The following is a 15,242-nucleotide window of genomic DNA, read 5'->3' as shown; positions in this document are numbered from 1 at the left end:
TTGTTCAATTCGTCAAGGCCTGCGAATTGTGCAAAAGAAATAAAATATTGAAGCACACTATACAACCAATGGTGATAACAACAACACCGTCCAAAGCATTCGAAGTAATTTCCATCGATACGGTAGGTCCACTACCTAGAACACCAAATAACAATCGTTACTGTATTACTATACAGTGCGACTTAACAAAATATATCAAAATTATTCCAATTCAAAATAAGGAGGCAAATACAATCGCAAGAGGTATAGTTCAAGAATTCATATTAACATATGGACACTTTACTGAAATGCGTTCTGATCAAGGTACCGAGTATAATAACGAGGTAATAGAACAGATCAGCAAAATTCTTGAAATCAAGCAAACATTCTCAACCCCATATCACCCTCAATCAATTGGATCATTAGAAAGGAATCACAGGTGTTTGAACGAATACCTGCGATCGTTTACTAATGAACATCAAACTGATTGGGATGACTGGATTAAATTTTACGAATTCGCGTACAATACAACACCCCACACCGAACATGGTTTCACACCGTTTGAGTTAATTTTCGGAAAAAAGGCAAACCTTCCACAGGATATTATACAAACCAGTAATGAACCAATATACAATTTTGATTTATATAAGAACGAATTAACATATAAATTACGTAAATCACAAGCAATAGCAAAGGAGAAATTAATTATACAAAAACATCAAAGAAAAAAACAATTTGACAACAATATTAATCCACTACCGATTTCAATCAATGATACAGTATATCTGAAAAACGAAAATAGAAGAAAATTAGATTCGTTTTATATTGGACCTTATCAAGTAATATCAATTAGCGAGCCAAACTGTGAAATAAAACATGTCAATTCTGGAAAATCTTTAACAGTACACAAAAACAGACTAATAAGAGCATAATTAAGAAGAGCTTAATTTTAAGTAAGAGTTCCACCGAGCCTAACCTCTAACAAAAAATAGTAAAAATAAAAAAATAAGTAAATAGATGAGGTAGGTGAATGTTCCGAGCTTCAAAGCTACGGAGTGAAAAATTCGGTTAGAACTATAGTAGAATTAAGTACCAACATTGTAAAAATATATATATATATATATATATATAATCATTTGTAAGAGTCAACTGGAGAGACATTTCTTTTAGAATAATTTCATTACATTACATTATTCTCCCAAAGGGGGATGGTGTAGCATACCCTAATACACAAATGTCATACATGCAAAGTCAAACTGTAATAAAATTTACTCACCAATAACAAAGCAACGACCGTGCGCAAAAACGCATAGTTATGCAATTGTAAACAACACATCTGGAAGTCATTAACCACCAAGGCGCACCGTTCTATCGACTCTCTCTCTACCTCTACTTGTGTGGCGCGAGGGCCGATAGCCCGCAGCGCGGAGGATTCAAATTACAAAGCCATGGGCACTTGAAGCAAATAACCCAAAAGAATCGATAATGCAAGGATAGGCAATTTTGGCTATTTGTCACTCCAGTCGTCTCCTTTACATATCTATATCACTCTTTCAGACACATGCAATGTATTGTATTTGACAGGGTATAAAAACCCTAGAACTTTCAGACAATAAAGGATTCTTTTGATTTAGCTCGACCCAATTGGATGTTATCCAATCTTGGCTATCGACCACTACGTTGAAGACTCCAATGCGACCCACTTGGTGAATACCAGGATGGCTATCGCACCGTAATTAAAGTAAGTCCGTCGCGTTTGCACCGTAGTCGTGTTCGTTAAGTGAAAATTGGATAAAACCAGGAAACTATGAGACCGAAAACACTCATATTGTCAACAACAACAGTCACCCCACAGTTATGGATAGCACTCTGATATGGATCAGAGTTGGATTAAAAAGGGGATTTCTCATCAAACAGAGTTGCAATTACGCAGAACACATTTTACCTACGTGAGCCATAAATCTGTGCAACATCGCAATCAATTATAAAATGCTCGATCATATTTTTTCCGACCGTATTCCCACAAACGTTGATTCATAACTGTGGGGCATTGAAACCCGTACCACAGTTATGGATCATTTATTTTACTCATGTCTTGTTCAGAAAAGTGACCCTTAGTTGATCCATAACTGTGGGGTGACTGTAGTTGCGATTGCACCTCCCGTATTTTTTTTTTTTTTTTTTTATGAGCCATACTGTACGCGCGTCGATTTGCCGTTGAAAACCATACCATACCATAGATTCCGAAAGAAACGCCAAAAAGTATGCTTTCAGTAACATACCATTCACTTACCCAGCAGATAAAGTGCTGTTGTAGTGTTTTGATCCACTACATACATGGACCCACCTCTCTCACTGATCCCCATCTTCGGGACTATCGAAATGCAGTTTTGAATGAGGAAAACCGTGTTCTTCTAGACTTTATCAGGTTTCTCAGCTGAGGTAACCGTTACAAACTTAATCATACCGCAAGGCGGGGTAACTTTGGTAGTTTTGTGGAGTATAATCTGATTATTCCTGCACACTGTAGAAAACATTTTTATCTTAAATTTTGCCGTCGAAAGTTGGCATTACCGTAAAACGGGGTAACTTTGATAGTGCGTGACTCACAACATACTGAACGAAATAACAAAGTTTCTGTCAATCAGTTAAGCAAACCGAATGCAGAAGTAAAGAGTATTAGTATGACACTTCGCGTCAAAGCTATTTTCGTTGGAATCAAGTAAATTTGAGAATTTATATGCAAATATTAAAAATTTATAAGATTTTCCCATTTTTTAAAAGCTCACAAACAATCTGTTCTACGATCACTATTCGATGAAGCCATAATGAGTTCGTCACTTGTCCTTGACAGCCTAGTTGTAGTAGAACATGAATTCGGACTCAAATCTCTTAGCGAATACCATGCTTACATGGTGCTTTGTGATTGCACAGATCACTCGAGTTAGTTTTCGCGCGTTTCCGAAGTAATTTTGCACCACAATCTGGGTGTGTTAACGATGTGGATGACGACGTTGGAAGCGGTTTGTGGGTGCTCAGTCGAAAACGGATTATCAACTGGTTTCATAGTTTTGTTTAAGATGAGTGAAATATGATGACACACATTCATTATATACAATCAATCACTGCACGGTGGTATGCGCCAGATGCTCAACAACGCATACCGAAAAAAATGAAGTTAAGCAAAACAAGCAAAAACGGAATGGTACAGTTATGCAGAATCAGCACGAACGATTGCTACCTGACAATGAAGTCCGGGTAGGAGATGCATGCACGTGAGTGGTATGAAGCTAGATGGAACTTTTTTTTTTTTTTTTTTTAATTTCTTTATTAGTATCATTCCAAACATTACATTCATTTCTTATATCTAGGTGTTCTGTGTTATTTGACAACACTATCATCCTAATTTGGTAAAACAAATTTAAGATTTAATTAACATTTTGTTAATAACATATTACATTTCATTTGCCGTAGCAGTTCAGTTTTTTTTACAGGTGAGTTGATTTCACCTGCTTATAAGAGAAAAAAAACGTTTTTAATATACTTAACCTAACTTAACCTAAACATATAACGCATTAATCGTGGCAATAGAAGATTGTAACGATTTTTGCCTGAAATTATTTATTATTTTATTTGACATTTGTTCCAATGTTTCAACATTGGATATTCTATGTAACTCATTGGTACTATACCAGGGAGGAAGCCTCAGAATCATTTTCAAAATTTTATTTTGATTTCTCTGCAGAGCTTTCTTCCTGGTATTACAACAGCTAGTCCATATTGGTACAGCATACAACATGGCTGGCCTGAAAATTTGTTTGAATATCAACAGCTTGTTCTTAAGACAAAGTTTTGATTTTCTGTTAATAAGGGGATAGAGACATTTTACATATTTATTACATTTGGCTTGAATGCCCTCAATGTGATTTTTGAAAGTTAAATTCTTATCTAGCATGAGCCCTAGATACTTAACTTCATCTGACCAATTTATTGGAACCCCTCTCATCGTGACAACATGTCTACTTGAAGGTTTCAAATAAAGAGCTTTTGGTTTATGTGGGAATATTATTAGTTGAGTTTTGGAAGCATTAGGAGAAATCTTCCATTTTTGCAAGTATGAAGAAAAAATATCCAAACTATTTTGCAATCGACTACAGATGACACGCAGGCTTCGTCCTTTGGCGGAGAGGCCTGTGTCATCCGCAAATAAAGATTTTTGACATCCCTGAGGTAGCTCAGGTAAGTCAGATGTGAAAATATTGTATAATATTGGTCCCAAAATGCTGCCTTGGGGAACACCAGCTCTTACAGGAAGTCTTTCAGATCTGGAGTTCTGATAATTAACCTGAAGTGTACGATTTGACAGATAACTTTGAATTATTCTAACAATGTATGTTGGAAAATTAAAGTTTTTTAATTTTACAATCAAACCTTCATGCCAAACACTGTCGAATGCTTTTTCTATATCTAGAAGAGCAAGACCAGTAGAATAGCCTTCAGATTTGTTGGAACGGATCAAATTTGTTACACGTAAAAGTTGATGAGTGGTCGAATGTCCATGGCGGAATCCGAACTGTTCATTGGCAAAAATTGAATTTTCGTTGATGTGGGCCAACATTCTTTAACCTTTTAACCTTTTTAACCTTTTCAAAAAGTTTACTGATGGAGGAAAGCAAACTGATTGGACGATAGCTAGAAGCTTCTGCAGGATTTTTGTCTGGTTTTAAAATTGGAACAACCTTAGCATTTTTCCATTTGTCAGGAAAATATGCTAATTGAAAACATTTGTTAAATATATCAACTAAAAATGATAAGCTACTTTCTGGAAGTTTCTTGATGAGGATGTAGAAAATTCCATCATCGCCAGGAGCTTTCATGTTTTTGAATTTTTTAATAATAGTTCTCACTTCTTCCAAATCAGTCTCCCAGGCATTTTCGAAAACGTTCTCTTGATTAAGAATATTTTCGAACTCCTGAGTAACTTCATTTTCAATTGGACTAGTAAGTCCTAAATTAAAATTGTGCGCACTTTCAAACTGCATAGCAAGTTTTTGCTTTTACGGAATTAGTTAGTAATAATTTGTTTTCCTCTTTCAATGCCGGTATTGGCTTCTGAGGTTTTTTCAAGATTTTCGATAATTTCCAAAAGGGCTTAGAGCCAGGGTCCAATTGAGAAATTTTATTTTCAAAATTTTTGTTTCTTAATTGAGCAAAACGTTTCTTGATTTCTTTCTGCAAATCCTGCCATATAATTTTCATAACAGGATCGCGAGTGCGTTGAAATTGCCTTCTCCTCACGTTTTTAAGACGGATCAAGAGTTTAAGATCATCGTCTATAATCACGGATTCAAATTTTACTTCACATTTTGGAATTGCAATGCTCCGGGCTTCAACAATGGAATTTGTTAAAGTTTCAAGAGCATTGTCAATATCAAGTTTAGTTTCTAAAGAAATGTTAACATCAAGATTAGAGTCAACATACGTTTTATATATATTCCAGTCGGCTCGTAAATAATTGAAAGTGGAGCTGATAGGATTGAGAATCGCTTCTTGGGATATTTGAAATGTAACAGGGACATGATCAGAATCAAAATCAGCATGAGTAATCATTTGGCTACAAAGATGACTAGAGTCGGTTAAGACCAAATCAATCGTAGATGGATTTCTAGAAGAGGTAAAACATGTGGGGCTATCAGGATATTGAATTGAGAAATATCCTGAAGAGCACTCATCAAATAAAATTCTGCCGTTGGAATTACTTTGAGAATTATTCCATGACCGATGTTTGGCATTAAAGTCACCAATGACAAAAAATTTTGACTTATTGCGAGTCAATTTACGCAAGTCAGTTTGGAGCAAATTAACTTGCTGCCCAGAGCATTGAAAAGGCAAATAGGCAGCTATGAAAGTATATTTACCAAACTGTGTTTCAACAGAAACACCTAAAGTTTCAAAAACTTTAGTTTCAAATGATGAAAACAGTTGATGTTTTATACGCCTATGAATGATGATTGCAACTCCCCCACATGCCCCATCAAGTCGATCATTACGATAAACAAAAAAGTTAGGATCTCTTTTGAGTTTAGATCCAGGTTTTAAATACGTTTCGGTAATAACTGCTATATGCACGTTATTAACCGTAAGAAAATTAAACAGCTCGTCCTCTTTACCATTCAGAGAACGAGCATTCCAATTTAAAATATTTAAATTATTATTTGGATCCATTAGAAAAACGTAATCCAATAACAATTTGATTTGTAAATTTTACACCTACTTGGACTGCTTCAGTCATAGTGGTGGCTTTGAACATTGCATCAATCATTAGATTCAATTGTTCAGTTAGAAAATTAAAATCAGAGGCAGACATGTCATGTGATTTCCCATTGGAATTTCCGGTAGACGAAGAAGCGGAGTTACCTGTGGCGGTAGGGTTTTTTCCATTTGATTTGAAACAAGTAGAATGGGTACCCATGGATCGAACAGGGGAGGAGTTCGAATTTCCTGCTACGATATCGGCAAAGGATTTACCGTGGGTAGATACATTCGAAATAGAAAGATTCGAACGGCTACCCGACGGAATAAAATTACTTTGTGAATGAGCATGATTATGATCTTCCTGATGGGTATGATTCATGATCAAGCGATCGTTAACTGAAAAATGAGCATTGTTCGATACTCTACCAGGCAAATTCCGGAAACGACCGTTATCGTAACGGATATTATCTTTCATCTGCCTGGCACGAGCCTCAATGACCTTTTTGCGTGAAGGACAATTCCAAAAATTGGACTTATGGTTAGCCCCGCAATTACAACATATGAATTTGGTGGTATCTTCCTTCACTGGACAGACGTCTTTGGCGTGAGAAGAACCTCCGCAAATCATGCATTTAGCATCCATGCGACAATTTTTTGTACCATGACCCCACTTTTGGCACCGACGGCACTGAGTGGGGTTCTGGTAATTTCCTCCAGGTTTCTGGAAATGTTCCCATGTCACACGGACATCAAATAAAAGTTTTGCTTTTTCTAAAGCTTTAATATTATTTAGTTCTTTTTTGTTAAAGTGAACTAAATACAATTCTTGAGAAAGCCCTTTCCGAACAATGCCAGATTGGGTTCTCTTTTTCATAATGATAACTTGGACTGGGAAAAATCCAAGTAAATCATTTATTCCATTTTTGATCTCTTCAGGTGACTTATAGTCACTTGAGAGACCTTTCAAGACAACTTTGAACAAACGTTCAGTTTTGTCGTCATAAGTGAAAAACTTGTGCTTCTTCTCTTCAAGATGTCTGAGAAGAAGTTCACGATCTTTAAGAGTTTCCGGCAAAACGCGACAGTCTCCTTTCTTTGCGATTTGGAAGGAAACCTTGATTCCCCTAATGGAGTTCAAGATATCCTGCCTAAATCCCCCAAATTCGGAACAACTGACCACGATAGGCGGCACTCTTTGCTTCCTCACTTGAATCAAAGAGCCTGGGCTAGAGGCTGCTTCGATTTGGTGTTCGGAAAATTTGTCTAGAGCATCGAACTGATTGCTCATTTCGATACAATTATTCATTTCACCCTTGGAAGAAAGTTCGCATTCCGGGGAAACGTCCTTTCTTCCATTCTTGCCACGAGTAGTGACAGTTTTAAAACCCACTTTTTTGGAAGGAAGTAGTGAATTCAGAGATTCACCCTTCCTTTTGTTAGTTGTTAATACCATGTTTAATTAATAAACGAAAGAAGACGTGACCTTCGAAAGGTTTTTTCCCAAGACGGTGTCCAAGAAGGATTACCACCGCTAGCTTTCGCCAACGGGTCCAACGAAAAATCGAAGGCACGGGTCCAAACAAGGATCGTAAAGGGATCAATAGTAGAAAAAATAGTACTGAAAAGTACTGTTTTAGTAGCACTGAAAAGTACCGTTTTTAATTTTAGCGCTGAAAAGTACTGTTTTTGTAGCACTGAAAAGTACTGTTTTATTGCTTTAGGTAGTTTTTAAGAAAACTTCCAAGAGCAGAGAGAATTCGTGTACGCACAGCACGAAGGTACGATGCGCACTGAAGCTAGATGGAACTTGTGTGGATAGTTGAAGGCGTCAAAACGAACGATTTAGGTAGTAACTGTTTCTTGAGATTTCGTCGAGCTGCTAATCGTATTCGCTCTGCTAATACAGCGTAAACTTGGAAAACAGGAATAAACTTATCTGAACTCTAGAGCAACAACAAAACACACAGCCTGATGGCTACGAATGAAACGGAGAATGTGTCGGGAGGAGGGGTTTACGAGTCGTTCATGACGGCAATCAAAAACTTGCTTGTTGGATACATAACACCGTACGATGGCAGACTGCTATTAGTAATTGAATTTTGACCTGATAACTCTTTTGGGAATGTGTTTGGTGGCCCTGAAAAGGGCCGTTTTGAGAGCGGAAATATGGATACGATTTAACCTCCGAAACCGTACAGAGTACGTCCCTGACGCTTCAGAGCGTAGACAACATCCATGGCGGTTACGGTTTTACGCTTGGCGTGTTCAGTGTAGGTAACAGCATCACGAATGACATTTTCCAGGAATACCTTCAGCACTCCACGGGTTTCCTCGTAGATAAGACCAGAGATACGCTTGACTCCACCACGACGAGCCAAACGACGGATGGCGGGCTTGGTGATACCCTGGATGTTATCACGCAAAACCTTGCGATGACGCTTAGCGCCTCCTTTTCCTAGTCCTTTGCCTCCCTTACCACGGCCAGTCATTTTGTATGTTTAGTTCGGTGTTCGACTACGGTTGTAATGAAACTGATGCCTTCCGCTGGCGGACTGCCACTTTTATACCCGCACGAGGGGTGCTTTCTTCTTGCCATTCTTGCTTTTCCTATTCTTTCGGGGCTTCTGATTGGTTGCCTGCGTCGAAACAAGCATATAAAAGTAGACGTCGAGTTTTCGACCCTCATTCCGAATCGAACTGCCGTTGTGAACGGTTGCGTGTCTTTTGAGTTGCGAGACACAAGTTCGAATTCTCTTCCGTGCGTGTGCGAAGTGCACTCTTTTTTCGCGATTTCCCGCTCCCGCGACTGCTCTCCGGCGCTAACCTACCTCCTAGGGGTGGCTAGCCAGAAAGCATCTCTGCCAGTCGAAGCAGAGCAACCGCGGCCCATAGCGATGGGTCGCAATCGGAAGCAAAAGGCGGACTCCGCCTCGACCCCCGCCCCGCTGGCCGACAGCGGGCAGACCAGCGCGCCAAAACGAGCCAGGAATGAAGATGCCAACCCGGCGGCATACAGCAGGTTGCTGGCAAATAACAAGTTTGCCTCCCTGCCTGTGGACCAAGCCCCCCCGGGCGCGAAGGTTCCCCCCCTCTTCACGGCGTCGAAGGACCTCTCGGCGCTGCGTTCCGAGCTAGCGGCCAACAACATCCGGCCGCTGTTCAAGCTGTGCCATACCGGCACTAAGATCATGTGCGCCTCCGGCGCCGATTATGACAAGGCCGGCAAGCTGCTGAAGGCAAAAGGGGTGGAATTCTACACCCACGATGCCCCCGGCAGCAAGCCCTTCAAAGTACTCGTCCGAGGGCTGCCGGAGTTCACCCCGGAGGCCATCATCGATGAAATGAAGGCGGCTGGACTCAAGCCGACGAGTGTGTTCCCCATCCGGCGAGCACAAGGAGGACGACACCGGGACCAGCTCTACCTGGCCCATTTGGAGAAGGGGTCTACCACCATGGCGGGCCTGACAAGAGTGAGAGCGCTCTTCCACATCGTGGTGGAATGGGAGCGCTACCGCCCGAAAAAACGAGACGTGACGCAGTGTGGCAACTGCCTCGCGTTCGGCCACGGGACCAGGAATTGCCATATGAAGCCCCGCTGTGGCAAATGTGCCGGTGCGCACGCCACTTCGACCTGCCAGCCGATGGAGGGCACCGAATCGAAGTGCGCCAACTGCGGTGCAAACCACGAGGGCAGCAGCCGCAACTGCCCCAAACGTGCGGAGTTTCTGGCAATCCGCCAGCAAGCGTCCGCCAAGAAGCTGGGACGGCAACGCCAGCGCCAACCACCCCCACCGCTGACTGAGGAGCACTTCCCGACGCCCCGCTACCAAGTGCCCAATCTGCCACCGCTTCAACCAACCCACCGGCAGGCATCCCGCCAGTCGGCCCCCTCCGTTCAGCAACGCCTCGCGGCCGCCGCCGCTGCTCCATCGGTCCGGAATGCGCCCCCTCCTGGATGGGGGAATCCTGGACCCAGTGCTTCCGGCACTCCTCCTCCCTCCGACGACGACGGCTCCCTGTACACGCCGGAGCAAATGTTGGAATACACAAGGAACCTTTTCCAACGGCTACGAGCCTGCCGTTCCAAGTCGGAACAGATCGACGCCGCCAACTCGGTGGTATTTGCGTTCCTATCCAAATATGGCCCGTGAGGCCACCACCAAGATCCTCAACTGGAACGCTTGCTCCCTCCGGAGCAAAAATCGAGAGTTGTCCGCCTTCCTGGACCAGGAAGGCATCGACATAGCCGTGATAACGGAGACGCACCTCAAGCCGGAAGTTAACATCTTCATCCCCGACTTCCGGCTCGTGCGGCTTGACCGGTGCGGATCCGAAGGTGGAGGCGTTGCGGTTGCTCTACGGAGGAACGTCAACTGCACCCTGCTGCCGAGCTTTCAACTCCAAATCATCGAGGCCGTAGGTGTTCGGGTGGAAACCTCCATCGGCCCAATCACGATCATCGCGGCGTACTGCCCGAAGCAAACCAACATCAACGACGGAACATCGGCGGCCTTAAAGCAAGACCTCGTCAAACTGACACGGCGGCAGGGGCAGTTCATCCTGGCTGGCGATCTGAACGCAAGGCACGAGACCTGGGGAAACCCCCGGCGAAATAGGAACGGCCTCATCCTACAACAGGACCTGGAGGAAGGCCACTACACCATCCTGAGCCCGGATTCACCCACCCGCCTGAGCCGGTCCGGGGCCCATGCGACCATTGATGTCTTCCTGACCAACATGGCCGACAACATCTCCCAACCGGTCGTTCACCAGGACCTGAGCTCGGACCACTACCCGGTGGTGGCAGAAGTTGGTTCCCTGGTCAACCGGCATCGGGTCACCCGGCGCAACTACCATCGTGTCGACTGGGGCCAATTCCAGCGGTGTGTCGACGCTAACATCCAGTACGAGGCTCCCCTGGCGTCCGCTGAAGACATCGACCGGCACCTGCAGAGCGTCGAAGAGGCCATCTCCGTGGCCCGAGAACAGCATGTACCAGCATCTGGTCAGGTGAGCAACCCCCTTTTTATCGATCGTGTTACCAAAGATCTCATTCGTTTAAGGAACACCAAACGCAGGCAGTACCAACGCTCTGGTCTGCCTGCGTTGAAAAGCGAAGTCAATCGCATATCCAAAATAATCAAGGCCAGAATGGTGGACCTCAGGAACGATGATTTTTCCAACAAGATCCGCTCTCTCCCAGATTGTGCTAGGCCATTCTGGAAGATGACCAAACTTTTAAAATCCAAACCCAGACCTATTCCACCGTTGATCCCATTAGACAACACCGACTCTAAGGATCGCTTGATAACCCCTGCGGAGAAGGCTGCTGAGATAGGTCGGCATTTCGTCAGCTCCCACAATCTAGGGCTAGACATTCCTAGCCCACACGAAGCTGCTGTTTCCGAACACGCAGCTAACCTACACCAATCTCCCAACGACTTCTCGGAGGAGTTGGAGATCACTGCCGACGAGTTGCTGGCCTATCTCAAAACATCCAAAAACATGAAGGCCCCAGGTTTCGACAACATCCTGAACTTGGAGCTCAAGCAATTGAGTCTCCAGTTCTACCAACATCTGGCACTGATTTTCAATCAGTGCCTCCGACTTAGCTACTTCCCCTCGTCGTGGAAGTCAGCAAAAGTCATCCCCATTAAGAAACCTGGGAAGGATCCTTCCTCCCCCAAAAGCTATCGACCCATCAGCCTACTCTCAGGGTTATCAAAGCTTTTTGAAAAAGCGATCAACAGACGGCTGCTTTCGGCAGCCGATCAAAACAACATCTTGCTCGAGGAACAGTTTGGCTTTCGACGCGGTCGTTCAACCGTGCACCAACTGACTCGAGTAACCAACATCCTCAGGCGGAACAAGTCCCTTGCCAAATCCTCCGCCATGGCGTTGCTCGATGTTGAAAAAGCATTCGACAACGTCTGGCACGACGGCCTGGTGTACAAGCTGCACCGATACAATCTTCCCACCTATTTGGTGAAAATCATCAAAAACTATCTGTTTAACAGGACGTTCAGGGTTTCCCTCAATGGAGTCAACTCAGACCCCCACAACATCCCCGCAGGTGTTCCACAGGGCAGTATTTTAGGTCCCCTACTATACAACCTGTTCACCTCGGACATGCCTCAGCTCCCTGAAGGCGGCTCACTGTCACTGTTCGCTGACGACACATCAGTCGTCTATAGCGGCAGATTCACGAGAGCACTAACATCTCGACTCCAGAGAGGCCTGAACGTCTTGTCAGATTATTTGAACAGCTGGAAGATCTGTATCAACGCAGTGAAGACCCAGGTCATCCTCTTCCCCTATTCCAAATCCCCCAGACTTGTTCCGGCTGAGGATTGTAAAATCACCCTCGGTGGATCAATGGTGGAATGGTCTGATGCAGCCGACTACCTTGGGCTAACGCTAGACAGCAAGCTTCTCTTCAGACAGCAGGTTGACAAAACGGTCATCAAAAGCAACATCTTGCTAAAAGCACTTTATCCACTCATCAACCGGAAGTCAACTCTGTCTTTGAAGAACAAGCTTGCTGTTTACAAACAGGTCATTCTTCCAGTAATTCAATATGGCGTACCAATCTGGGAGAGTTGCGCAAAAACCCACCATCTGAGGCTCCAGAGGACCCAGAATAAGTTCCTCCGGATGATCCTCAACAGCCCTCCGAGAACGAGGACAACCGAGGTTCACCGTCTGGCCGAGATCAAAACATTAGAGGAGCGCTTTGGTGACTCGATCGGTAGATTTAGGGCTCGTTGCCACCAATCGGACCAGCAGGTCATCCGGGACCTCGTTCCCCCCTAGGTTATCAAATTTTATTTTATCGTAGTCTTGTAAATAGTAGCTAGGATAACAAATTTTCTTTTAAAAACCACCACTAGGGTAAAACCGCAAAAATAACAAAACCATCTATCAAAATCCAACTTTAAGACCAAAGCTGAAGGACCTATCGGTCAACCTCTTGACATGTAAACCAATTACCTTGTAAACCAAAAATTGCAAATAAACATGAATTTAATTTAATGAAAAAAAAAAAATTCGACCCTCATTATTTCGCCTCGTTTCAACGCATTCGTTTGGATTGTAAAACAAACTTCACCATCATACAATGGCTCGTACCAAGCAGACTGCCCGTAAGTCTACTGGAGGAAAGGCTCCTCGCAAGCAGCTGGCTACCAAAGCCGCTCGCAAGAGCGCCCCGGCTACCGGAGGAGTCAAGAAGCCCCATCGTTATCGGCCAGGAACCGTCGCTCTGCGTGAAATCCGTCGCTATCAGAAGTCAACTGAGCTGCTGATCCGCAAGCTGCCCTTCCAGCGCCTGGTTCGTGAAATTGCTCAGGACTTCAAGACTGACCTGCGCTTCCAGAGCTCGGCTGTCATGGCCCTACAGGAAGCTAGCGAGGCCTATCTGGTCGGTCTTTTCGAAGATACCAACCTGTGCGCCATCCACGCCAAGCGTGTCACTATCATGCCCAAGGACATTCAGCTGGCTCGCCGTATCCGTGGAGAACGTGCCTAAATTTGGTCTACGTTAGTTACCATTCTAAAAAACGGCCCTTTTCAGGGCCACTACCACATTCCACAAAAGAGTTATCAGGAATTATTCCCTCGGAATAACTGACGAAGTCAACTTATTCCCATATTTTCGCTAAATCTAGACTAACTCTTGGCGCATTTCGGCTAAAATACACCATTCGACTTCCAACATCTTCGTATCTCTCGCTATCGTGAAAGAGCCAATGAATCGGTTACATTACGCTACGCCTAGCCTACGCTAGCCAATTAATCGGTTACATTACATTACGCCATTATTGTTTTTAACGGCAGGGCAGACTGAACGACGCAGGTAACGACATATGTGTTCCGTTTGTATCGAGTGCACAAGTCGGTAGGCAAAATGACAATGAAACGGCTTCAGCATCAGCCGTGATTTCTCTACCCATATTTCAAACTTCTACCCCTTTATGGCAAACGATGGAGGATGTGGTGTGTGAGGATGCTCGATATTCACCTAGAAAACTTAACTCAAAGCCCACCTTTGATAATGACAAACTAACACTGCTGGCATGTTTCCACCAGCAAAACAGCACACAATCTAGGTGGAAGTTGAGAATAACATTCCTCGTAACTTAACTCTAAGCACACCTTTGTTTATGACAAACTAATAACATTCCTGTGACTTAACTCTAAGCGCACCTTTGTTTATGACAAACTAACACTACTGGGATGTTTTTTTTCCACCAGCAAAACAGCACACAATCCAGATGCAAGCAGCAGTGGTTGGTGCTAAACGAATGCGATTGGTAGCACCACCAACGACGGCGAGTGGCTGACGTGCTGTGTGCCGATAGTAGTTGGATATTATTTGCAATTGACACCTAGACGTACTTATACAATAGTTTACTTTACACCAAATACATAATTTCGAACAACTCTCTAGCGGTAGAACGAATATTGTCGTCCTGAAAAGGACGGTTTTGGTTTGATGCGCACGGTCTTCAGTCGAGCGGGAAGTAATTTAGGCCTTCTTTTCGGTTTTCTTGGGCAACAGAACAGCCTGAATGTTTGGCAACACACCACCCTGTGCAATGGTAACGCCAGACAGCAGTTTGTTCAATTCCTCATCGTTACGGATGGCCAACTGCAGATGACGGGGAATGATTCTGGTCTTCTTGTTATCACGAGCAGCGTTTCCCGCCAATTCCAGAACTTCAGCAGCCAGATATTCCATGACGGCAGCCAAGTAGACTGGAGCGCCAGCACCAACTCGCTCGGCGTAGTTGCCCTTCCTGAGCAGACGGTGGATACGACCGACCGGGAACTGCAATCCTGCCCGGTTGGAACGGGACTTTGCCTTTCCCTTAACTTTGCCTCCTTTGCCGCGGCCAGACATTATGAGATAGTAGGTTTGAGTTTAACTAACAGAGAAACGTTTACAAAGCGTACGTAAACTGTACTGATGGGGAATCGCCAGAACGAGGGTTATTTTATACATGCGC

General features: G+C 43.8%; 3 protein-coding genes across 3 annotated transcripts; 1 reads left to right on the top strand and 2 right to left on the bottom strand.

Annotated features, from left to right (window-relative positions):
* Nucleotides 1–8,031: 8,031 nt before the first annotated feature.
* Nucleotides 8,032–8,907, bottom strand: LOC110680746 (histone H4). Its single transcript, XM_021856536.1, has one exon. The coding sequence runs from the start codon at nt 8,721–8,723 to the stop codon at nt 8,412–8,414; it is 312 nt and encodes a 103-aa protein (XP_021712228.1). The 5' UTR covers nt 8,724–8,907; the 3' UTR covers nt 8,032–8,411.
* A 4,385-nt stretch (nt 8,908–13,292) lies between these two features.
* On the top strand, nt 13,293–13,815 carry LOC110680741 (histone H3). Its single transcript, XM_021856531.1, has one exon. It carries the CDS (start codon nt 13,352–13,354, stop codon nt 13,760–13,762), a length of 411 nt encoding a protein of 136 aa, XP_021712223.1. The 5' UTR covers nt 13,293–13,351; the 3' UTR covers nt 13,763–13,815.
* Nucleotides 13,816–14,585: 770 nt separating this feature from the next.
* LOC110680742 (histone H2A) lies at nt 14,586–15,235 on the bottom strand. Its single transcript, XM_021856532.1, has one exon. The coding sequence runs from the start codon at nt 15,134–15,136 to the stop codon at nt 14,762–14,764; it is 375 nt and encodes a 124-aa protein (XP_021712224.1). The 5' UTR covers nt 15,137–15,235; the 3' UTR covers nt 14,586–14,761.
* Between the last annotated feature and the right edge of the window lie 7 nt (nt 15,236–15,242).

This window comes from Aedes aegypti, unplaced genomic scaffold, assembly GCF_002204515.2.
Source record: "Aedes aegypti strain LVP_AGWG unplaced genomic scaffold, AaegL5.0 Primary Assembly AGWG_AaegL5_hic_scaff_1759_PBJ_arrow, whole genome shotgun sequence".
NCBI lineage: Eukaryota > Metazoa > Arthropoda > Insecta > Diptera > Culicidae > Aedes > Aedes aegypti.
The sequence above is the reverse complement of the archived record's forward strand: the minus strand, read 5'-3'. Positions and strand labels throughout refer to the sequence as shown.